A 27578-nucleotide genomic window follows, 5' to 3' on the forward strand; every position below is an offset into this window, starting at 1 on the left:
ATTTCACCCGTGACCACAAAAGCTGAGTTTGTAAAGAATCTCACCTAACATAATACATTCACGACCACTCTAAGAAAGTGTGCTTCTTGTTTTTGTACGGATATGGCGTCAAGTAGTCAGGCTCCTTAAATTCAGTTCTGAAATGCAAAACATTTTTTAAAAACAGTGATAAGACCAGATAAGCTTATGGTAGCTGAGATTCTTCACAGATGACCTCCAAATGCGTGCATCTCGGGATGCTTGCAACTCAGAATGCGTGAATTGAATTTTGGGGGTAAAGAATCACGCCGAGTAAACTGTTCTCGGTGGTCGAAATGGATAAAATTGGCTCGACGCGATTCTTTACCCCCAAAATTGAATTCACGCATTCCGAGTTGCAAGCACACCGAGTTGCACGCATTTCTAGGTCACCTGTAAGTAATCTCAGCTACCATAAGCTTATCTGGACTTATCGCTGGTCATTTTCTATTTTAAATAGTGTGAGTGGGGAAGGCTAATAAAAAACAAGTTCATTGAAATGTTAATAAACATTAGAGGTAGAGTCCGGTTCATATGGATATAGTAAGGGTCGGGGTACAGTGGGTTGGTGTAGAGACGGATGGGACCCATTATTAGAAAGACCCTGGTCTCACTCAGATACAACATATACTAATATTTAATCAAAATCGCGTCATAAACACCAAAAATATGGTCCGGTCAAGACATTCTTGATTGTAGCTCGGGTCAGGGTACATCGAGGGAGGAGTGCGATCCACCGTTGGAAAGGCCTCGATCTCAGCTACAACATGTTAAAATTTTACGAAAAAGCATGGTCTAGTTTTCGAAATATTCGAGATCGATTATTCGAAAATCGATTTTTCGATTAATCAAACCTTCCATTAAATTGGATGAAATTGGTATAGTATAAAGGTTGTAGCACTGAACGAGGGCTTTGTATAACACCAAAATTTTTCAAAATCCGTTAATTAGAATCGGGGATATGACCATTCAAAAATTCAATTTTTGACCCACATGGCTCGGGTCAGGGTCAGAGGGGGTTAAGTTTGGTATTGATCGAAATCTCCTAGGCCCAGCTATAACATACTAAAACTTGAGATTGATTCATGCCACAGGGGCTGAGTTATTGAGAAAACAAATTTTGGTGATGTTCAAAAATGTCTGAAGAGGGGTTGGGGGGGGGGTGCATCTAACATCATCAACTTCTAGCCGCCCGTCGATATTTAACCTTTGCCCAAAACCGCTTGTCGATGTCTCTTTCCGTTCTCTCTCCAGAAGTGGACGGACGGACGGACGGACGGACGGACGGACGGACGGACGGACGGACGGACGGACGGACGGACGGACGGACGGACGGACGGACGGACGGACGGACGGACGGACGGACGGACGGACGGACGGACGGACGGACGGACGGACGGACGGACGGACGGACGGACGGACGGACGGACGGACGGACGGACGGACGGACGGACGGACGGACGGACGGACGGACGGACGGACGGACGGACGGACGGACGGACGGACGGACGGACGGACGGACGGACGGACGGACGGACGGACGGACGGACGGACGGACGGACGGACGGACGGACGGACGGACGGACGGACGGACGGACGGACGGACGGACGGACGGACGGACGGACGGACGGACGGACGGACGGACGGACGGACGGACGGACGGACGGACGGACGGACGGACGGACGGACGGACGGACGGACGGACGGACGGACGGACGGACGGACGGACGGACGGACGGACGGACGGACGGACGGACGGACGGACGGACGGACGGACGGACGGACGGACGGACGGACGGACGGACTAGAGCCCTGCACGGGTCGGGTTTTTGGGTTTAGGGCAGAATCACATTGACCGTCAACACTGAAAAAATGGTGAGCGGAGACACTAAATTGTGCCATAAAAATCGATGTTTGATAATTCATAATTTTCAGTGAAAAATCACTTATAATTGACATGTTTGGAGGAATTTCCTTGGTATTTTTCTTTCTTTTTGTAGACACAAGAATTTTGTAGGAATTTTAAGAGAAAATCAAAATTTAATTATTTAGGACAAATTTTATGAATTCTTTTCATGGATGTCATAGTCAAGGACAATTTCAGCTACCCACTGCACTGGCTGAATCACAAATTTTATTTACCTGAAGTGTTACTGTAGGAAATCAATCATTTCCCGGTTCCACTCCCACGCATTTCACCCAGATTGAATGTCCCTGAAATCACCCTTTACAGCTTCCAAGGCGGACGCCATTTCTGTTTGGATATTAGCAGCATCAGTCTCACTATTTTGGATCACTGACACCGGAGCAGAAGATTGGGAATTTGCTGAAGAAGTAGCTGGAATATCTAAAATCTTCTCCGGGTTAGCTCGATGCACATCCCACCAACCTGATTCACCTTCTGTGCCTCTACCATCTGCACCCGATCAAATAGCGATCCATATAGCAGCCTCCGGTTTTCACTGCCCTCCGGATTTTCTTCGCAGTAGTGTCATCTTTAAGAATAGGCAGAAAAGTCTGATTTTCCAGAAACATATTGTGTGTGTGCTTCAACAAGGAAAAGGTCAAGGTGTGGGCAGAGTGTTTCTGCACTTTGTTACTCATTTTTCCCACCAAATCACAGAAAATTCACAGGAACAGAAAATTGTTTACACTTATCGCTGTGGTAAGTTTCTACCACAATCCCCACTTTCATCGATTGCTAGCAAATTGGCATACATGCCAGTGCGAATACTGCCATAAAAACCTACTATAAAATGTATGCGCGGGGCTTTGCAGTCGTGGGAAAATTCTTTCGGTCAATTTTTAAGTGACATTCCTAAACCAAAATAAGTATGAAAGTATTTTCAAACGAAGAGTTGGAAGAAATACTTATTAAGATACGTGATCAACCTATTATTTGGGATATCACAAGCAAGGATTACAAAGATGCAAAGCTGAAACAGCGGATATACGCTGAAATCGGCGCCGACTATGGCAGAACCGGAAAATCTGTAGAACTTTGCTGGAACGCGTTGAGAGACAAATATAGGAGAGAGAAAGCAAAGGTGAAGAAAAATCAACCTAGATCTGGAGCAAAAGGTGGACTCATACAAAACACTACATGGCCTCTGGCAAAAATAATGCGTTTTGTGGACGGTGTTCCAACTAGGAGAAAGACATATGAAACAGGTATATAGTGATTTGTGCAAATATTGTGATTTGTAAATTCCATAATGTTTTCCAGTTCGAAATGATTTTACCCCGAGAGATTTAGAAACATCACAGAATTCAACTGAATTGTCTACACAATCGTGTGATGTGCCCGTTGATCAACCAAATGTTTCAAACTCGTTCCAATCACCAACTGAATCACATAATTTTGATTCATCTCAAGATTTTATTTCCCATGAATTGAGAGATTTTTCCCAGGAACTGATAAGTACACCACAAAATATACAAATTTGGAACCAAGAAGCAGAACATGAGGACGAAAATGTAGTGGAGCGCCAATCATTGAATGTACCATGTAGCGGCTCAAAAACTACACCTTCAAATCCAACTAATAGAACATGTGAAGGTGAAAGTGAAGATCAAACGCACAGATCTGAAAATAATTATGAAGTGAGGATTGATGGAGAAGATGAATTTGCAATAGGTCCTCGATCACAACCTCGGTCAGAACGCCACTGCAGGAACTCAAATCAAGGAAGACGAGTAAGAACGAGGCCTTTTCCTCAGTCCACTGCTCCACCACCGCGATCCAAGCATAATAGAAAATCTAAAGATGATTCAATGAATGAAGAACAGAGAAGATTTTTCTCAATCGGCAACACAATGATGCATCGTGTGGACCGTGCAGATGCACCGAAACCAATAGCAGTGAGCTATGGACATTATGTTACGTCACAACTATCGCTCTGGGATTTGGAAAAACAACAAACAGTAATTGCAAGACCTCATAATGTACTCGAAGAAGCTCGTTTGGAAAATTAATTTAATTTTTTGTTTTATTTTATGCTAACTGAATATTTTTATTTTTCATTTTGATTCGGATTTCAAATACAATAATAATTTTCCATACATTTTTATTTCACAATAGAGAACAATTCATACTTTTAAAATACTTCGAAGATTGGAATATATTTTCAAGAACTCCTTTTTATAATTTTAAACCACGCTACTACATGAAACTAATAGTTTTTCATACAGAAATTATTTAAATAAAAAATTATTGAATTCTCATGTGAAAACCCTTAATTTTCTTTTTAAAGTTCTCTGTGAAACGTAAATTTTGAACAAAAATTGTTACGATTCAATAAAGAGAAATATCCTATTCTCTAACAGTTTCATTTGTAAAAAAATTCTTCAAATAATTTCTTGTATTTATTGCGCTTTGAGATATATTTCGTGGTTCCGTTCTCTGCCTCTGCCTAGGAATTTCATTCAAAACAGAATCTTGGAGAGATGCCTGAAGATTATCTTCAGTTTCCTCGGAAATTTGATTTCCCCCGTAATACATTCTAGAGCGACTCCCACATAACAAATTATGCAATACGACTGTTCCTTTCAATAAATAGTCAACGTTTTCTGGTGATGCGCAAATCAATGTATGATATATACGCCATCTTGCAGCCAGTAAACCAAACGAGCTTTCTACAACTCTTCGTGCTTTTGACAGACGGCGGTTGAATTGAAATTTATCTTCCTCAAGGTTTCCTCCGTGATAAGGAATCATAAGCCAAGATTTTAAACCAAAAGCTTCATCTCCCAGAAAAAAATAGGGAATATTTTCTTCACCTGGCAGGAGTGGAGATGGCCTTGGAAACTTTAGCCTGTCCTTCTCAATCATGTCTTGCAAAACAGAATCTCCCAAGATACCACCGTCTGATGAAGAACCAAAAGAGCCAATATTCACATATATCAGTCTGTATGTAGAGTCCGCTACGCCGAGAAGAACTACGCTAAAGTACCCTTTGAAGTTACGATATAGACTACCACTGTGCTTAGGTGCTCCTACGCGTATGTGCTTTCCATCCAACTACATGCGGAAAACGACAATTTTGTAAAAATTCTCTTGCTATTGACAACCACGTCTCTTCATTGTAGTCTGGAAAAGCATATTCGTACAATACATTCCAAAGAACTTTGCATACATCATATATAACTCCTCGAGTAGTTGAAACTCCAATTCTAAAATCAGCTGCAACAGTAAAGACTTGATCCCCAGTGGCTAAATATCTGGACAATGATATTTGATATTTTAGCATCTTTTATAGGATTACTGGAATATTTACCTCAGGGTAACAAAAAGTTTAAGTTCTCTCATCAAATGTTCCTTTTCTAAGAATGGAGATATCTTCCTCAGTATCCACTCAAATTTTCGTCTCTCCATTCGGGTATATGCGTAGAACCAGTCCTTGTCTTCAAATTTCAACTCTTGCATTAAATTGTCGAAATGACCCTTGTCTTTTCTCCTCGAAATTATAGGGCGAACCCACCACCTTCTTTTCTGCTTCTACTTTGATTGTTGCAAAGCTGAGAGATAACAAAATCCCACCCCTGCCAGAGTCAAAACGTCTAGAAAATCCATTTTTACTTCACAATATGATTGAAAATTATTTAATGATTTTTTTTGTTAGCAACACTTGTCACAATTTTCTTATGTAAGCAAACCTTATGGCAATATTCGCACTGGCATGCATGCCAATTTGCTAGCAATCGATGAAAGTGGGGATTGTGGTAGAAACTTACCACAGCGATAAGTGTAAACAATTTTCTGTTCCTGTGAATTTTCTGTGATTTGGTGGGAAAAATGAGTAACAAAGTGCAGAAACACTCTGCCCACACCTTGACCTTTTCCTTGTTGAAGCACACACACAATATGTTTCTGGAAAATCAGACTTTTCTGCCTATTCTTAAAGATGACACTACTGCGAAGAAAATCCGGAGGGCAGTGAAAACCGGAGGCTGCTATATGGATCGCTATTTGATCGGGTGCAGATGGTAGAGGCACAGAAGGTGAATCAGGTTGGTGGGATGTGCATCGAGCTAACCCGGAGAAGATTTTAGATATTCCAGCTACTTCTTCAGCAAATTCCCAATCTTCTGCTCCGGTGTCAGTGATCCAAAATAGTGAGACTGATGCTGCTAATATCCAAACAGAAATGGCGTCCGCCTTGGAAGCTGTAAAGGGTGATTTCAGGGACATTCAATCTGGGTGAAATGCGTGGGAGTGGAACCGGGAAATGAGTGATTTGCTACAGTAACACTTCAGGTAAATAAAATTTGTGATTCAGCCAGTGCAGTGGGTAGCTGAAATTGTCCTTGACTATGACATCCATGAAAAGAATTCATAAAATTTGTCCTAAATAATTAAATTTTGATTTTCTCTTAAAATTCCTACAAAATTCTTGTGTCTACAAAAAGAAAGAAAAATACCAAGGAAATTCCTCCAAAATTGAATTATCAAACATCGATTTTTATGGCACAATTTAGTGTCTTGGATAAACTGTTCGAGTGGAACTCGTACAGTTTTTTTCGGTCACCGTTTATCGCTATTTCGTCTTATTTCTTCCACTTTCTTGCAATATTTTCATCCAGTGACTCAAAGTATGTCATAAAGTAACTAAATACTTGAGAATTTCTACAGAAATTGCGAAAAAAATGCGTAAATCAACGAAATACGGTGAGGGTTTTGACGGTGACGGTGAGCATTTGACTGACAATGTGATTCTGCCCTTATTCCAACCCGCACCCGCAGTGGATTTGACCCGTACCCGACCCGACCCGTTGAAATTTAGTGATGTCCGACCCGACCCGGCCGGAAAAAAAATTTTAATATCCGTATCCGACCCGACCCGCAAGAAATATATAAATTTACCCGTCTCGATCGGTATTAACCCGCAGAATAATAAAACATTATTTATTTCATCCAAAAACATTTTTACGTTACAAAAAATTATTTGTACAACAAAACAAATAAATTTGATCAGCAAAAGATAGAATTTCAGTTAGTTATAAGTTATAATTTAAATCTTAAATTTGAACAATAATTGGTTTAATTTATACAATTCGTATACCTAAAATGGAGAGAAAATATAAATCCCTATGCTATTCTGTTTTCCGGAACTTACATAATGATGATACAAATGATTTCAAAATATCGTTTGGTTATTAATATACGATGTAAAAACACATTTCATAACAACCCAACCCAATAGTAGAATTGTTAGTTATGTTTATAAAACATAACTAAAATGAATTTTCAGAGTTTTGAGAAAAAACTTATATTTTGAGGCAAAACATGGTCTTCTAGTGCAATACACTGTACACTTAATCTTACAAAATGTACTATTATTGATATTGATATTGATATTTATTTCTCTCAAACAGATAGGGTCCGCCCCTCTTACATTGTTTGATAAAAAAGAAAAAAAAGAGTGAAAAGAGCAAAGTTACATTCTTATTACATAAAATGAAGAATGAGCAAAAGAGAAAAGGGAAAGTACCAAAGAAAAAAAATTGCATAGAGAAAGGAAAAAAAAAGAATAAGAATGTTCCTAACTCTCATCTGACCTAGACTGATAGTGCCTTGAAATCCCATCCTGTGAGATTCTAGCACTCACAGGGAGAGAGTTGTAAAGAACAACCCCATCAATAAAAAGTGTTCGCGAATACTGGTTCGAGTGAGCTCTCGGGACCAGAAGTCCACGCACTCTGGCTGAGGCTCCAGGAATCAAGAGTGTGGCTAAGTATCGCGGCCTCCCAGACATAATCAGCCGGAAAAGAAAAGTAACCGCTCTTATACGAAGGAGTGAAAGGAGATCACAGCCCACTAGAATATTGCGGTGCGCCGAGATGTGATCACGGGGGCCGAGACCACAAATGTACCTCACGCAGTTGTGAAAAGTCACTGATAGTCGTCTGATAGTTTCACTGTCAGCCGCAAAAAATAGCTCAGCCCCATATGTGATAATTGGGATAAGCAGAGCCCTCACAAGGAGTAAGCGGGTATCTCGAGGGGTAATTTCACGGTATCGTCGAAGAGTCCGAAGAGTGCAATACACTCTTTGATTGATGTGGGATATATGGTCAGACCATGTAAGGGATGAATTAAAGATTACTCCCATATTGCGGACACGCTCAACTGCCGGTACCACCTGTCCATAAATTGTGATAGGAACAGGAGCTCCTGATAAGGGTCTCCTGGAGATGATAAGCGCCTGTGACTTTTTGGGGTTTACAGATAGTCCATTAAGAGTATCCCAGTTTTCTATATAAGATAAATTTGCATTTAAGTGCATAAAGGCAGGAGTTATGTCAGATGGGTCTCCAACCAAGTATATCTGTAGATCGTCAGCATATAAGAGATATGAACAGCCAAACAAAACTGCTGGTAGGTCATTAATAAATAGAGAGAACAAAAGTGGGCCAAGCAGGGAGCCCTGTGCCACCCCACGATCAAGAGACACGGGCTCCGACAGTCGACCACCAACTCTGACCCTGTGAGTTCGTCCTTCAAGATAAGACTGAATGAGAGAGATAGCACAGGAGGAGAAATTGAACTGAACTGAACTACTATTACATTAAAAAACATTTGAGAAATTTACTCAGTTCTTTTCATAAATGCGACATATTGAATAGATTTAATCAAGAACATTTCTTAAAATAATAACACTGTGCAACAATTTTGAACTTTTTTTTTGTCCCTGGGTTCTCGTGCTATTTTTTCTATTGCTAGGGTCAAATGATTTACGAAAATACTTATCATTTTGATTTTATTTGGATTTTGCGCCTGGAATCTAGGCAAAACCGTTTTTGCCGTTTTTTGATACTTGGACTCCTATATCTCCGATTCTGATGAACTGATTTATTTCTTACTTTGGAACAATTTGTTGTCCTTTACATGCCCGATAAATCCTCTGAACAAATGAAGTTCGTACAACCGACACCAGGGGCGCTGTAGTCTCATAAATGTCAGAAAACATGGAAAAATCGAACTTTTTAGCAACTTTGATCAAAAATATCTCGAAAACTAGGACTGTCCCTAACAATCTGTTTTGTGGGTTTGATAGAGAATTTAATCAGCTACATTTTCGTTCATGTGCAACTTTTCTCTCAGATTATTTTTTAACCTCGATATTGAGGTTCAAACGAAAAACGAGCACTCAGCCAACTAAAGAAAAACTTAACTATTTTTGACTTTTTCTTTTCAAGTTTAGATAACCCAGAGTATTATTTTCACTTTTCTTACAGTTGTAGGACTTTATTAATACTTATTGCATTATAAAATGTGTTTAGATATAATACAAGGTAATAACTCAAACAATATCTTCAGTAAGATTTCACTGTTATTTCAATCTCAAAAGACTATTACAAAAAAGGCATATTAACTGCATATTGCAAAATTTTAAATATTTCTTGTTAAATTTGCGTTTTATAATCAATAAGTATCTATTTTACCTTTTACATACCAGTTACATATGGAAAACTTTGCAAAAAATCCTTTTTCTAAATTCATTTCTTTTTATAATTCTTTAAAAAAAATTCCTACATTTATCTACAATCCTACAATTTTAACCTCATAATTACGTGATTTTCGTCGAAATAAATCTAAAACTAGTTTTTGAACTTGTAATTGTTACTTTATGTATATCACATACGTTAAAGTTTTATACAAGTTTCCAAGTAATAAAATAATATTTAAAAATTTAAAATGTCATATAAAAATCACCATAATATCGATATTTAAGTATTACATAATATAATAAAAGCTTGTACTGCCTAATTGCGAGGAAAGAAAATAATAACACTCGAAATTGTGAAGGATTTATTAAGTTGGCTGAATGCTCGTTTTTCGTTTGAACCTCAATTTCGAGGTTAAAAAATTATCTGAGAGAAAAGTTGTACATGGACGAAAATGTAGCTGATTAAATTCTCTATCAAACCCACAAAACAGATTGTTAGGGACAGTCCTAGTTTTCGAGATATTTTTGATCAAATTTGCTAAAAAGTTCGATTTTTCCATGTTTTCTGACATATTTGAGACTACAGCGCCCCTGGTGTCAGTTGTACAAACTTCATCTGTTCAGAGGATTTATCGGGCATGTAAAGGAGACCAAATTATTCCATAGTGAGAAATAAATCGGTTCAGCAGAATCGGAGATATAGGCACCCAAGTATCAAAAAACGGCAAACACGGTTTTGCCTAGATTCCAGGCGCAAAATCCAAATAAAATCAAAATGATAAGTATTTTCGTAAACCATTTGACCCTAGCAATAGAAAAAATAGTATGAGAACCCAGGGACAAAATCATCGTTGCACAGTGTAATAGTATTCAGTATCGCGCACGATGCCTAAACAAAAAAACCATCGCGCACGATGCCCAAACAAACAAAACCATCGCGCACGATACCCAAACAAACTCTCCGCTCAGCAACGATGACGTCACCTGCATCGACACCATGGTTGACGTCACCACGTGTTCGAGGATGATTTTTTTTCTGACATTTTTCCGCCCTCCCCTGATCTAGTCATTTTTTTTCGTCTGTGGTTTTTTTTGCTGATTAGCTGTTAATTATGATGTTCAATTTTTATTTTGGATTTCTCCCTAAGAATATTGCACAATATTAGAGCAATGTGAAATTTGATTTCTTTTCGCGTGTGGATTAATGCAGAAAGGGAAAAAATCTTCATGAGTGTGTTTAATCTTCAGGCGCAGTGCAATGATTCATCTACATACTTTACAGTGAAAGAGGAGTTGTAAAAAAAAAGTGTCATATGTTCAATAATATTTTTTTGCTGAATAGTCGTGTCAATGCTCTATTTTACATTCACTAATTTTTGCATTATCATTGTATGAAAAAATACTTTTTACAGATATTTAATCAGCTTACAATTGAAGATCAATATTATTGCTTGCATGGCATGGTATGTGTCATATGAGGGCGACTATAAATTAATTGTCGTGGGAATATTAGGTGAGATTCTTAACAATCTCACCTACTATAATCCTAACAAAATTTCATGTCCTCCGATCGCGCTCAAACTTGGCCAAAATGTGTTTCGCCACTTCCTGATCACGAATATATGGGGGGCTAAGTTACGTTCCCGGCCGGCCGGCCGTCCGGCCGCTCTTTGGAGCTTAATAGCTCCTAAACTAAAAAAGATATCGACTTGCGGTTTTCGGCAAAGGTTAAATATCGTATGAAAGTTGCAACATGGTGCATTGACCCCCCACCCCCCACCCCTCCTTCCGCCATTTTGAAGACCCCCTTTTTTTGTTTTCTCAATAGCTCCGCCCCTATGGCATCGAGCGGGCTCATATTTTAATATATTATAGCTGGGCCTTAGAGCTTTCCATCAATACCAAACTTAAGGTCCCCCGACCCCCCTGACCCGAGCTATTAGGGTCCAAAAAAAATTTCTTAAAATGGCTATAACTCCGGTTCTAATTGTCAGAATTTAAAAAATGAGGGCTTTTTGGAAAGCTCTCGTGAAATGCCACTTCCTCTTCTAACATCGCAAGTTCATAAAACCACCGCTAGGGGCGCTATTATTAAAAAGAAAATTTTTAAATCTTAAAAGTTAAATAACTCAAAAATTCCTTATGCAATCGGGCTGAAATTTTAGTATGTTGTAGCCGTTGACTATACCTATCAAACAAAAAAAACCTTAAGTCGATCCATAACCCCTGACCCGAGCTATAAGGGGTCAAAGTTCGAACATTGACCGGCCTCTATCTCCGGTTCTAATTAACATAGCGGCCTAAATTTTACCTTTTTGGTTTCGTCTCGATGAGCACTTTCAGATGGAAGTTCAAAAAGTCACCACAGGTGGCGCTGTGATAGCGTCAAAATTCATCGAAATTCAAAGTCACTTTTCTCAAAAACGGCATTGTGCAAGTTAATCAAATTTTAGTATGTTGTAGTCCAGTCTAGGACGTTTCCAAAATGGTGCGTATGTGCGCTGTGGTTGCAATAGAACCGGAGATATGAGGGGTCAAAGTTCACAAAATTCAAAAAATCATATCTCCGGTTCTATGTGACCGATTTTGATGAATGAGGGCTTAAACGAAAGATCTCACCAAATGCTACAACTTTCTAGAATATTTGAACTTCGTGGGACCAACACCAGGGGCGCCACAGTCGAAAAACCAATTTCAATATCACATAACCTCAATTATCTCGACTGTCGCTAAACCGATTTTGATGATTACTTCGACATAATTGTAGAGCACATTTGTCTCTACATTTCGTCCATACATCATTTTCCGCTCAGACTACGCTATCACTCCGATTTTGCCGTTTAAGTGTGAAAAAATTGATTTTTCCCATAACGCTTTGAAATCACTCAGATGCCAATTTGACTGCCTCTACTCCACCAAGACACTTAAAATATGGTTTTAAATGGAAAGTCCAACAAAATACAACAATTCTTTGATATAGTTGAAGTTCAACAAATGACTACTTGGGGCACTCTGGATGAAAAAACGAGTTAAGAAACAAAAAACCTCGATTATCTTGGCTTCTGAGTAATCGATGAGTTCATGTTCTATAGGAAAATTATAGAGTACATTCTGGTCTACATTTCACCCATATAACACTTTTCTGTCAGTTCATCCAAATTCTGGATATTTTGGTTTAAATACAAAATTTGTATAATTTCACGAATTTGATTCAAGATAACTGAATGGCGTCTCCCAACTTCAGCTCTAAATCGAATTTGCATGCACTCCGAGTTAGCTCACGTTTTTAATTGCTGTGGGAATTTTTCTTCCCTTTGAGTGCTATTAAAGACTTCTAAATAAAGAGGATAAATGTTTTTACAATGAAAAATGTACTTTTCATATAATTTCAGATATGTTTCGAGAAATTAATTTACTCTACCAGCCTTTTAAGGGAGATCTTCTATTGGGATGATCTTTTATCTAAGTTGAATGAAGTCTATTTTGCGCCTCTTTATTTTACTTACCCCAGACGCTTTTTTCACAATTTTAGTGGTATGATCACCACCCATGCATAGCTATGAAAAAAGTATCATTAAAGGTTGAATATTTTGTAACCCCAAAAAATCAGTTTGCAGGGTTATATCCTAGCAGTGTGCGCAGAAGGGGTTGGATGCAGTTAAAAGTTGTTCCAAAGAGTTAGAGACTGTTTCAATTTAGAGAACTCTAATGGCACGGGCTGTCTAATTATGGCAAGAGATTCTTAAGATCTGTTATTATATCTGAAAACCTTTTATAGCCTGTAAATTTTCTTACCTGTAGCCGAATTTTACAATATCAAATATGTGAATAAGATTTTCAAATGTGAGAATCCTATCCTCAAACTCACACTACTCACATTGATTTGAGAACGTTTTGGTCGAAAAATCGCATGCAACTTGCACAATGAGGTGCTCAGAGCAAAAGTGGACCGTTTTAATATGGAATGGCATACAATGGAGACCACTCTTGCTCTAAGCGTCTCCAATGTGAGTTGAGTTTCAACTCAGGGTGAGTAAAATTGTGTGAGTTTGAGCAAAAAAGTTTGAGTTTGGTAATTGAGTAAACTCAACATTTTCATCTTTCACATTTACTAAAAACAAATATGTTCAAAAACATCTAAAATGATACTATTTATTATTTTTTATGAATATTGCAATATGATTGAGCATCTTATTGTGCGATTTGCATGCGATTTTTCGAACAACGTTCTCAATCAATGTAAGTAGTGTGAGTTTGAGAATAGGATTCTCACATTTGAAAATCTCATTCTCATATTTGATATTGTAAAATTCGGCTACGATCTCGATTATTGAGCAGACACCAAAAAAACCAATTTCCATGCAAAATTCTTTCAATGAAGAATAAAACTTTCTTTCCTACGATTACAATTTCAGCTGACTTGGAGTTGTTCATTTATCTTCATCTTAAACATTTCTCAACAGAAATCTGCAACTCTTATTCCACTCGAAGAAAATGTTAGAAGACTTCATGCTTAAAATTACAAGCATCCACCAGAGCCTAAATAACCTAATGAGAGACCAATCTATAAATTTAGGCAAAAAAACTTTTAATTTTTTTAAATTTATTTTTTATTGTACCATATTGTATTTATCGATTTTTACAAATGACATACAAACTTAGCATAATAAGATTAATTATTTTGAATAAAACTAATATTGTATTAAAAATGAAATTAGGATATACGATATGACAAAATAATTGAGAAATTAATATAATTTTAGATAAAACTGTTATAGAAAAGAAACGTTTTTAAAAATGAAATTTTAAAATTTTAAAATTAAGTAATTTAATAACCAAACGGTAACGAGTTAGAGTTATCCACACATCGTCGCTTACTGAAAGTGAATTGCGCTTTTTTCTGATATGGCCCGGTTAGACACAACATCATATTTCAATTCCGCTGCATTTTTGAAGGATTTCACAATAGTTGGATGTCCAACAAAGTATTTAGAGTATTTATTTGCCCAGGGGTAGAATGATGTAAAATCAGAATAGTAGATTTTATCCCCTGGGCCACATTTTTCATACAATTTAAATATTTCTATTCTACTTCCATATACAGCGCTTCTCAAATCAAATCCAGCATCGAGTATTTCAGGGTGGTTATTCAATGTAGCATCTAATTCAGGATTTGATTTGAGAAATGCATATGGCCCTGGCCGCCGCGCGCCCGTGAAGCCTATAATGATGACGATGATTTGAGAAACCTTCGAAAATCACATTCCCATGTCGAAATCAAATTGTAACCCATATTTTCGATACGTTGCAATCGAGTCAAAGTTGCCTCATAACGACTCTGTATAGTATCAGTCGAATCTCCTGAACATACATTGTCCCTGTTCAGGAAGCATGTATGACTATGATAATAACAACCTTCGAAACTATACGCGTGGGATGTACAAATATACCATGTAAAAAAAAGCTACAGGAGTTCGATATTCATTGCGATCTATCCATGACTTTTTACCTCTTTTCTCGCAGATTCGAAGAATGTGTAAAAATGAGATGTGGAGAAACTGCGCTTCAAATTTTTGGATGCATTTTTAAACAATGAGAAATATAGATCTTTTGGACTTCCTAATTGACACCATCCACCAGATATATGATAGAAATCACATTCTCTTCAATTATAATAAAATTTTAATTCATAAAATGTTTTAGATTACATTTTCCATTTCCATATGATACTTGAGTGAGAGTATATTCTGGATGATATTTCATAAAGTTCATGAGCTATGGCTCATTTATTAATACGATAACTGCATGGACATCCAACACTTTTCTTATGTGGAAAAAGCGATGGGCTGGCTATAGTTATTAAATATCCTGGTTATTTAAATAGACTGGATGTTGAAAAATTATGTAGTTCTATTCGTGAGTCAGAAAGTGAAACATCTAAAAAAAGTTAAAAATGACAAGTGTAAATAGTGCAAACACTGTAAGTGACGCCGTGATTTTTAAAAACCTAGTGAAAATATACGTGAAAGGAAAAAGCATTGATGAAATGCTACATTTAATTGTGCAGGGAAAAAGTGTACAGGAATTAATAAACCTGTTAAAGGGGTGCGATATATACCCCTTTCAGTACACAATCATAAAAAAGATCGAGGCCGCCGTGTTAGCCGGTACAGTGTTGACGAGGCGTCAAAAGGAATTATTTCTACGGCATCTCTTCACCACGGGAATTAATGTGCAGGAATGCTTCCCGAGGGTGGCTGAGATAGTGCTCCACAGTCCTACTCCACCACCACCTACAGCACCGATTAGTCCCCAGTCACCCCACCCTGAGACACCACTACAGTGCAGAATGTGCTATGGGGATGAAATTGATGTGGTCTTTATGCATTGCGGGCATATTTTTGCGTGCGAGGCATGTGCCGAGAGGACACAGAACTGTCCCGTCTGCAGAGCCTCCTCGTTTATACGGTACAAGAGGATTTATTTCCCCTAGGACTAAGGTAAGAACAATGTTTTTCTCGTACATGTGTAACATATTAACAGTTTTTGATAAAATTTCTGACATGAGAAATTATTATACCACACTTTCTGAAATTCGGTGTTTCTTTTTAATTTCAGATGATCTTCCACATACCATGAGACATGTGTCCAGCAGGGAAACCATGGCTAAGATTATGGGTGTGAAAAAACTATCCTGTTCATTTATGTAATTAGATATATATTGCTGTGATTTTTTCTATGTATCGTGGAGTATGTAAAGTTTAATTATTCATTTTTTCAAGTAGTTTTCGTATGTTTAATTACAGATTAACATATACGATTCAATTGAGGGTACTCTACAGACACTTAGAAGCTGAGCCCTATGTCTCGATTTTCATAAAATAAAAGTAAGAAGAATAATCCTGTCTTTTGTTTTCTCCACCTCTTCGTCGCATTTTTTTATCTGTTGCATCGTAAATTAGGGGTTACTTCTTTTCATCTGCAGTTTTGAGATCTAAGAGAAATTAGACATACAGGTAAGTAAAGAATTTAAAATTAGGTAATAAATGAAAATGTATTTTCTCATATAAAGAGTAACTGAAGATTAGAAGTGAATATTTTTGATGAAAAATACGTAATTTATGTTTTGACATTTGGGATGCATAGCGCAGATATTTTAAAGATCTCATAATTTTTAACTATTCGTACTCCAAGAGAAAAAAGTTTAAATTTGTATCACGGACCATATCATTAAATTGTTTTCCTTTAAATAATTTGTGTACTATCGCAATTTTGAACTAATCCATATAATTACTTTGTTATAAATAAACTTATAAATTACCACTACTTTATTGAATCTTGTGAAGTCGTTTTCTTTTTATAGAAAGAAATTTAAGTTTTCTGGAGTCTATTCAGAGGAGTATGCTTTCCAGAAATTATGCCACAGCTCTAGATCTTGTAACGAATTGTTGTCGCAACTCCACAAAACTTTCTCTCTATTTTTAATTAAATTCTATAAATCTTTAAATGTTTATCATAGCAAAATTTGCTAATAATTATATTGTTTTTTTTTTTTTTTGTAAACGAACGAAATGTTGAATTACCTGTAAAAAAAATAATGCTAAATAATTTCTCTAATTTATGCAAGTGATCACATCTCTAATTTATCCTAATGAATTTCCTACCTATCTCACATCGTTTTACATGATTTGTCAGTTTTCTGAGAATTCTTCGGATGTTCTACAATTATTTATTATAATTTTATAACAAAACGATCTTTAGGATTAATCAGAATACAGGTTGTGAAATATTACTTATTTTGTATCTTTATGAACTTCTAATTTAACTGAAGTGAAGAATTTATTCGTAATATCCAAAAAGATTTAATATACAAAAACGATTAACTCTAACATAAGCCATAAAATAACTGTGGGAGAATCTCATAGAAGTAAATATGTGAGTTTCTCCGCAATTTGATTCCGTTTATTACTGAGCTAGTATGTGATATATTCTTAATTTTCACCCATTTTTAATTTTTCTAACGATTACCAAATACATGTTTTATAGGGAAGTATACAACGATTTTTATATATTTATAAATTTATAAACTTGTTTCATAAATTTTAAAATTATGGGTCATGCTCAAACAGGAATTTTTTGTCTCAACAGATGCGAAGTAACATTTCTTTAACACTTAAAAGTTAAGGGGGACTTTACAACAATACCTTTTGAAGATTTACATCGAAAAAAAAACCATTGGTATGGGTAACAATGTCAATTAAAATGTGTATGAAGAGAATTTACTTGATTTATTTTTCTACTAGTAAAAGGAAGAAAAAATGACTTTTAAACACTAGTTTGGTCTCAGCAGACTCAATTTAAAAAAAAAACCATTTTTAATCCTAACCTTTAATAGATATTCGCCACTTGAACTTCATTCAAGTTCACAAAATCGTGAAATACATGAGAATAAACAATGAAAACTAACTAATATGGAAGAAAATAATTAATAATTTAGTATTAAATTAATTAATACTAAAGAAAATAATTTTTCCAGATTGCCTAAAGTTATTTTTTCTCATATTTGTTCGCAATTTCAAAGTAGAAGGTTGAATGTATCTAGGATATTTTTTACAACTCCCAAGCTTTTTGATGTATAGTAAATTTTTAAGCTCAAAGAAATGGCGAATTTCTAAATTCTCATATTGCAAAACAATTTTAATTATTTGTTATACTTCCAAATCTTTTTTCAAAGCAAAACCGTATTGGAAGAAGAAACCACGATACTCAAACATAATATTAGGTGAGATTCTTAACAATCTCACCTACTATAATCCTAACAAAATCTCATGTCCTCCGATCGCGCTCAAACTTGGCCAAAATGTGTTTCGCCACTTCCTGATCACGAATATATGGGGGGCTAAGTTACGTTCCCGGCTGGCCGGCCGGCCGTCCGGCCGCTCTTTGGAGCTTAATAGCTCCTAAACTAAAAAAGATATCGACTTGCGGTTTTCGGCAAAGGTTAAATATATTGTATGAAAATTGCAACTTGGTGCATTGACCCCCCACCCCCCACCCCTCCTTCCAACATTTTGAAGACCCCCTTTTTTTTTGTTTTCTCAATAGCTCCGCCCCTATGGCATCGAGCGGACTCAAATTTTAGTATGTTATAGCTGGGCCTTAGAGCTTTCCATCAATACCAAACTTAAGGTCCCCCGCCCCCCTGACCCGAGCTATAAGGGTCCAAAAAAAATTTCTTAAAATGGCCATAACTCCGGTTCTAATTGTCAGAATTTAAAAAATGAGGGCTTTTTGGAAAGCTCTCGTGAAATGCCACTTCCTCTTCTAACATCGCAAGTTCATAAAACCACCGCTAGGGGCGCTATTATTAAAAAGAAAATTTTTAAATCTTAAAAGTTAAATAACTCAAAAATTCCTTATGCAATCGGGCTGAAATTTTAGTATGTTGTAGCCGTTGATTATACCTATCAAACAAAAAAAACCTTAAGTCGATCCATAACCCCTGACCCGAGCTATAAGGGGTCAAAGTTCGAACATTGACCGGCCTCTATCTCCGGTTCTAATTCACATATCGACATAAATTTTACCTTTTTGGTTTCGTCTCGATGAGCACTTTCAGATGGAAGTTCAAAAAGTCACCACAGGTGGCGCTGTGATAGCGTCAAAATTCATCGAAATTCAAAGACATTTTTCTCAAAAACGGCATTGTGCAAGTTAATCAAATTTTAGTATGTTGTAGTCCAGTCTAGGACGTTTCCAAAATGGTGCGTATGCGCGCTGTGGTTTCAATAGAACCGGAGATATGAGGGGTCAAAGTTTACAAAATTCAAAAAATCATATCTCCGGTTCTATGTGACCGATTTTGATGAATGAGGGCTTAAACGAAAGGTCTCACCAAATGCTACAACTTTCTAGAATGTTTGAACTTCGTGGGACCAATACTAGGGGCGCCACAGTCGAAAAACCAATTTCAATATCACATAACCTCAATTATCTCGACTGTCGCTGAACCGATTTTGATGATTACTTCGACATAATTGTAGAGCACATTTGTCTCTACATTTCGTCCATACATCATTTTCCGCTCAGACTACGCTATCACTCCGATTTTGCCGTTTAAGTGTGAAAAAATTGATTTTTCCCATAATAACGCTTTGAAATCACTCAGATGCCAATTTGACTGCCTCTACTCCACCGAGACACTTAAAATAGGGTTTTAAATGGAAAGTCCCACAAAATACAATAATTCTTTGATATAGTTGAAGTTCAACAAATGACTACTTGGGGCACTCAAGATGGAAAAACGAGTTAAGAAACAAAAACCTCGCTTATCTTTGCTTCTGAGTAATCGATGAGATCATGTTCTATGGAAAAATTATAGAGAACATTCTGGTCTACATTTCACCCATATAACACTTTTCTGTCATCAATAATAGGGAAAACCGGAAGTCATCGGGACGAGATAATCACTCAGGGAAACACATCTACTATCATCAGAGCTTTCGGCTCGGTCTCCAAGCCTTCATCAGTGGCTGGAGTAAAAAGAAGAAGGAGCCGTTTTTATTTGGATCTTTAAATATTAACAATTTTCTAACAACTCACTCAAGTCTTGCAATCTTTCTCTGAGACTCGTTCAGGGTTTTGGTCAGGATTACACCAGGGCATAAAAGGGAATGGGGGCACTTTTCTTACACTGTATTTTATAAATTTTTTGTATTACTTTGGCACAATTTTTGGATCTTTTTCTTCGTCTTCAATCTTGCTGGGAATTTCTCTTTGTTAGTAGTACTGGGGAGTCCAGAGGTGAAGAAACGGTTTTTACATTCGAGATTTTTTGACCGTTGATGATTTGAATTATTTTCTTGTTTTCTTTTTTACAAAAGTGAAAGATCCTATTCCTCAGGAGCAGAAATCCGATGTGGTGTACGAAATACCGTGTGGTGGGTGTGAACTCAGGTATATTGGCACCACGGGACAGCATCTCAAGAATCGGATTCAGCAGCACCGAAGAGATTGCAGACCCCCGATATCCAACGAGCAGGCATCAACTTTATGCGCACACACAGCAAACACAGGTCACAAATTCCGTTTCGACGACACCAAGATCATAGACAAACATAAACATTATTCAAAACGATTAATTTTGGAGATGCTGCACATAAGCAAAAACATTGGGAGATTGGTAAACAAGAGACAAGATATTGAAAAGCTCTCCACAATATACGCAGCCTTAATTGGAGCAAATGAAACGGATGGAATTTGATGGTATTTTAGGGGGAATATGATCTCTGCAGATCTCTGCAGAGAAAACAAGAAAATAATTCAAATCATCAACGGTCAAAAAATCTCGAATGTAAAAACCGTTTCTTCACCTCTGGACTCCCCAGTACTACTAACAAAGAGAAATTCCCAGCAAGATTGAAGACGAAGAAAAAGATCCAAAAATTGTGCCAAAGTAATACAAAAAATTTATAAAATACAGTGTAAGAAAAGTGCCCCCATTCCCTTTTATGCCCTGGTGTAATCCTGACCAAAACCCTGAACGAGTCTCAGAGAAAGATTGCAAGACTTGAGTGAGTTGTTAGAAAATTGTTAATATTTAAAGATCCAAATAAAAACGGCTCCTTCTTCTTTTTACTCCAGCCACTGATGAAGGCTTGGAGACCGAGCCGAAAGCTCTGATGATAGTTGATGTGTTTCCCTGAGTGATTATCTCGTCCCGACGACTTCCGGTTTTCCCTATTATTGATTGCAATTAACGTCGGCTTATACCCACAATGAATGAATCCCCCGGACTAGAATTGACCCCCCAGGAGCAAGGAGAGGATGGGCTGTATGGCAGACTGGCTAGAATACTGGGACCTAATATGTTGTTAGTGAGAGGTTTCGTAAGATTAGTCAAAAAACTCGCACACCTTGAGTCTAGAAGACAATTTTTGCTACAGTGCAGGAGAGAGGGAGTCTCCCCACGACACATAATCGAGAATATTGAGTGTGTAGTGAATCTCATCGCAATAGACTCTCCATTCAATGGAAAGGCGAGGAGATTAATGGTAGACTTCCGATCAAAAATCCTAAAATTAGAGTTAGGTATAACTCACTGGAGACTGAGAAAAATTCAGGAGAAACTAAGAAGATCGGAGAGGGAGATTCAGGAATTATTACACTACAGTGTAGATTGTAGACGATTTCTGGAAGATCAAAAACAGGCTTATTGGAGAATGTTAGAAGAGAAAATGTTTGTACTGAACAGAAAATTGAGGAACCAGGTGATGAGGGATGAAGGTAGGACAGGTTTAGAGGCACATCAAGATTTTTTAGTGAATATTAGTGATGTCGAAGTCCCTAACAGTGTGGTTCAGTTGCTATCCTTGGGGCCCAAATTTTCGTTGCCAGTGAGAGAACTACCGCTTTTTCATATTATGGCGGATGTGGAAGAAGTGGTACAGGGGGTGAGCAACACGAGAGAGGCTGACAGAATGAGAGCCAGACTAGTGAATGTCCTTCAAAATGAGATCCGTAGACCAAAAGCTCTGTCCCACCAGGAAAGGCTGATGGAGACATGGGAGAGGGAGACAATCGAATTCCTAAAAAGAAAAGGAAAAGAAATCGTAATCATAAATTCAGATAAGGGAAATAAGACAACAATTATGAACAGAGTACAATACGAGGAGAAGATGGAAGCATTGGTGAGCGATGAGAACACGTACAAGAGAGTGGCAAGGGACCCCACACACAAATTCCAAACTAAGAACAATGAATTAGTACGGGCGTTTTTTGAAAAAGGAAGAATAAATCAGTTCCAGAAATCCCAATTAACAACATATAAAGCAAACTCACCAAGGATTTACGGTCTCCCGAAAATACATAAACCGGAAGTTCCATTACGCCCGGTAGTGTCGTTTGTGGGAAGTCCCACATACAATTTAGCAAAATTTGTGGCGTTTCAACTCTCCCCTCTTTCAAACAATCCCATCAATGTTAAGAACTCAGAGGAACTGGCCATGTTTTTGGGGGAGCAGAACCTTCCCGAAGGGGTTGTTCTCGTAAGTTTAGATGTAGTTTCGTTATTTACCTATGTCCCTATTGAACTAGCTCTGCAGGAGGTTGATAGGAGATTTCATGAAATTGAGGATCATACAACACTGGAAAAAGAAGAACTTGCGAGACTTGTCAGTTTCTGCCTTACCTCAGGATATTTCTTATATAAAGGGGGATCGTATGTCCAGTTGGATGGTGTGGCAATGGGCTCCCCCATCAGTCCCATTGTGGCTGATATTGTGATGCAGCGAGCTCTGGAATGTATTCTAAACAGCAGTTCCTTGAGAATTTCATTCATCAAAAAGTACGTGGATGATTTATTGGTGGCCATACATTCGGAAGATGTGCAGAATGTCCTAGAGGTATTCAACGGTTTCCATCCAAAAATCAAATTTACACTGGAGGAAGAAGTGGAAAATAAACTCCCATATTTGGACATGGTGCTCCATAGAAACCAAGATGGAAGCATAAAAACGGTGTGGTACAGTAAACCCTGTTCCTCCCAGAGAATGCTGAATTACCACAGTCTACATCCCATCAACATGCTCCTGAATGTAGCGAGGAACTTCAGAAATAGGGTGAGGAAGCTCACCTCAAAAGAAGATGAAAACCCGGACGAGATAATCAGAAGGGTACTCAGGAGGAATGCCTACCCAGAGCACATCATTCGATCACTGTTGAGACCAGAGCGTCAACATAGGAGGGCAGGAGGCACTGATGAGGGAGAGAGACAGGATGAACCCGCGGAGTTCCATTCGATGGTCTATGTAAAGGGGCTCTCGGAGAGATTGAGGAATATCATCAAGAAATCTGGAAACAAGAAAACAGCATTCAAACCAGCAAAAAGAGTGAAGTCCTTTTTTACAAAAGTGAAAGATCCTATTCCTCAGGAGCAGAAATCCGATGTGGTGTACGAAATACCGTGTGGTGGGTGTGAACTCAGGTATATTGGCACCACGGGACAGCATCTCAAGAATCGGATTCAGCAGCACCGAAGAGATTGCAGACCCCCGATATCCAACGAGCAGGCATCAACTTTATGCGCACACACAGCAAACACAGGTCACAAATTCCGTTTCGACGACACCAAGATCATAGACAAACATAAACATTATTCAAAACGATTAATTTTGGAGATGCTGCACATAAGCAAAAACATTGGGAGATTGGTAAACAAGAGACAAGATATTGAAAAGCTCTCCACAATATACGCAGCCTTAATTGGAGCAAATGAAACGGATGGAATTTGATGGTATTTTAGGGGGAATATGATCTCTGCAGATCTCTGCAGAGAAAACAAGAAAATAATTCAAATCATCAACGGTCAAAAAATCTCGAATGTAAAAACCGTTTCTTCACCTCTGGACTCCCCAGTACTACTAACAAAGAGAAATTCCCAGCAAGATTGAAGACGAAGAAAAAGATCCAAAAATTGTGCCAAAGTAATACAAAAAATTTATAAAATACAGTGTAAGAAAAGTGCCCCCATTCCCTTTTATGCCCTGGTGTAATCCTGACCAAAACCCTGAATGAGTCTCAGAGAAAGATTGCAAGACTTGAGTGAGTTGTTAGAAAATTGTTAATATTTAAAGATCCAAATAAAAACGGCTCCTTCTTCTTTTTACTCCAGCCACTGATGAAGGCTTGGAGACCGAGCCGAAAGCTCTGATGATAGTTGATGTGTTTCCCTGAGTGATTATCTCGTCCCGACGACTTCCGGTTTTCCCTATTATTGATTGCAATTAACGTCGGCTTATACCCACAACTTTTCTGTCAGTTCATCCAAATCCTTGATATTTTGGTTTAAATACAAAATTTGTATAATTTCCCGAATTTTATTCAAGATAACTGAATGGCGTCTCCCAACTTCAGCTCTAAATCGAATTTGCATGCACTCCGAGTTAGCTCACGTTAAGAATCTCACCTACATAAGCCGGTTAGGATTATCTGTCCCTTTTTCATTAGAATGAAAATTATTATTCATGGGTGTTGACGCACTCAACTAATATTAGGTGAGATTCTTAACAATCTCAGCTACTATAATCCTAACAAAATTTCATGTCCTCCGATCGCGCTCAAACTTGGCCAAAATGTGTTTCACCACTTCCTGATCACGAATATATGGGGGGCTAAGTTACGTTCCTGGCCGGCCGGCCGTCCGGCCGCTCTTTGGAGCTTAATAGCTCCTAAACTAAAAAAGATATCGACTTGCGGTTTTCGGCAAAGGTTAAATATCGTATGAAAATTGCAACATGGTGCATTGACCCCCCACCCCGCACCCCTCCTTCCAAAATTTTGAAGACCCCCCTTTTTCTGTTTTCTCAATAGCTCCGGCCCTATGGCATCGAGCGGGCTCAAATTTTAGTATGTTATAGCTGGGCCTTAGAGCTTTCCATCAATACCAAACTTAAGGTCCCCCGACCCCCCTGACCCGAGCTATAAGGGTCCAAAAAAATTTTCTTAAAATGGCCATAACTCCGGTTCTAATTGTCAGAATTTAAAAAATGAGGGCTTTTTGGAAAGCTCTCGTGAAATGCCACTTCCTCTTCTAACATCGCAAGTTCATAAAACCACCGCTAGGGGCGCTATTATTAAAAAGAAAATTTTTAAATCTTAAAAGTTAAATAACTTAAAAATTCCTTATGCAATCGGGCTGAAATTTTAGTATGTTGTAGCCGTTGATTATACCTATCAAACAAAAAAACCTTAAGTCGATCCATAGCCCCTGACCCGAGCTATAAGGGGTCAAAGTTCGAACATTGACCGGCCCCTATCTCCGGTTCTAATTAACATATCGACATAAATTTTACCTTTTTGGTTTCGTCTCGATGAGAACTTTCAGATGGAAGTTCAAAAAGTCACCACAGGTGGCGCTGTGATAGCGTCAAAATTCATCGAAATTCAAAGTCACTTTTCTCAAAAACGGCATTGTGCAAGTTAATCAAATTTTAGTATGTTGTAGTCCAGTCTAGGACGTTTCCAAAATGGTGCGTATGTGCGCTGTGGTTTCAATAGAACCGGAGATATGAGGGATCAAATTTCACGAAATTTAAAAAATCATATCTCCGGTTCTATGTGACCGATTTTGATGAATGAGGGCTTAAACGAAAGATCTCACCAAATACTACAACTTTCTAGAACATTTGAACTTCGTGGGACCAACACCAGGGGCGCCACAGTCAAAAAACCAATTTCAATATCACATAACCTCAATTATCTCGACTGTCGCTAAACCGATTTTGATGATTACTTCGACATAATTGTAGAGGACATTTGTCTCTACATTTCGTCCATACATCATTTTCCACTCAGACTACGCTATCACTCCGATTTTGCCGTTTAAGTGTGAAAAATTGATTTTTCCCATAATAACGCTTTGAAATCACTCAGATGCCAATTTGACTGCCTCTACTCCACCAAGACACTTAAAATAGGGTTTTAAATGGAAAGTCCCACAAAATACAACAATTCTTTGATATAGTTGAAGTTCAACAAATGACTACTTGGGGCACTCTGGATGAAAAAACGAGTTAAGAAAAAAAAAACCTCGATTATCTTGGCTTCTGAGTAATCGATGAGATCATGTTCTATGGAAAAATTATAGAGAACATTCTGGTCTACATTTCACCCATATAACACTTTTCTGTCAGTTCATCCAAATCCTTGATATTTTGGTTTAAATACAAAATTTGTATAATTTCACGAATTTGATTCAAGATAACTGAATGGCGTCTCCCAACTTCAGCTCTAAATCGAATTTGCATGCACTCCGAGTTAGCTCACGTTAAGAATCTCACCTACATAAGCCGGTTAAGATTATCTGTCCCTTTCTCTCAGTGATGAGTGTGTCCAGGGTGAACTCACCACTGACGATCAGCACACACACACACATTCATCTGTTTTTGCCTTCCCCTCTCTATTGGGATGTTCCCATGGAAAAGCGGGATTTTTTTGACCTTTTTTGGGATGGTTACATAAGCTCCAGAAAGTTATAAAAAGGAAAAATTTGTGCTTGACCAGCCTCTTTGTGCTTCCTGTGTCCCAAGTGCTATCACACTATAATAAATTATCAAAAGATACACCACGTTTTTTTGTCTTAAGATTGTGCAGTGAGTTTCCCCGAAGAAATCCAGTGAGAATATTAAACTAGGTTGTTGGGGACAAACCTGTGGGTGAGACAGGGAATGGTTAACCTCAATTCTCCCGCTTTCCGGAAGAGTTTTCCTCCAATGATTTTACCTGGGGATAGTACAAAGAGAGTTTAATTCTTCTTCTCTGTCTGAAATGTTGTCCTCAACTCAGTAAAATACCTGCAATTAGACACAGGGGGGTTAATCCTGCTTGAAAGGATCAACGATGGCCCTCCTGTGATGATGATACAGCCAAATAAAAAACACTCTTTAACTTATTTACAAGAATTTTATTAATTTTCTGACCACTTGCTTTACACATGTACTTTTTCTCACTTGACACAAAGAGAGTTTATGGCTCCACTTCCCCTACTGTATTGCCTGATGGGCAGTGTCGCTAAGTTCGCCGCTTTCGGCGCAATCAAATTAGACTTCAAATTTTCAATTAGCGCTTTTCGCGCAATATTGTATGAGCGTGCGCGAACATAGGTGTTTCTGTGCCACTCTGGTGGTGCCCAATTGTGACCAGGAATTTGCGTTTTGTCCTCCCAGCCGCATGGGCTCGAGGACTCGCTAATCCAATTCATCCATACGTACCATCCATACACAGGTGGGAATCTCATCCAGTGGGGCTTTCACGCGCCATCCAATTCATCCATACGTACCATCCATACACAGGTGGGAATCTCATCCAGTGGGGCTTTCACGCGCCATCCAATTCATCCATACGTACCATCCATACACAGGTGGGAATCTCATCCAGTGGGGCTTTCACGCGCCATCCAATTCATCCATACGTACCATCCATACACAGGTGGGAATCTCATCCAGTGGGGCTTTCACGCGCCATCCAATTCATCCATACGTACCATCCATACACAGGTTAGTTTCTCCATCGTTAGTCCAGCCGAGCCTCAACGACAGGCTACGTTGTTGTAA

The 27578-nt window shown here is 38.2% G+C and overlaps 1 protein-coding gene across 1 annotated transcript; it reads left to right on the plus strand.

The window, feature by feature from the left end:
- The first annotated feature begins 21890 nt into the window (after positions 1-21890).
- Positions 21891-27578, plus strand: LOC129809198 (uncharacterized). The gene is made up of 3 exons (XM_055859014.1): positions 21891-22157; positions 22491-23537; positions 27192-27578. Exons 1-3 carry the CDS (start codon positions 21891-21893, stop codon positions 27576-27578), a joined length of 1701 nt encoding a protein of 566 aa, XP_055714989.1.

Source organism: Phlebotomus papatasi, unplaced genomic scaffold, assembly GCF_024763615.1.
Source record: "Phlebotomus papatasi isolate M1 unplaced genomic scaffold, Ppap_2.1 HiC_scaffold_43, whole genome shotgun sequence".
In the NCBI taxonomy this organism is placed as follows: Eukaryota; Metazoa; Arthropoda; class Insecta; order Diptera; family Psychodidae; genus Phlebotomus; species Phlebotomus papatasi.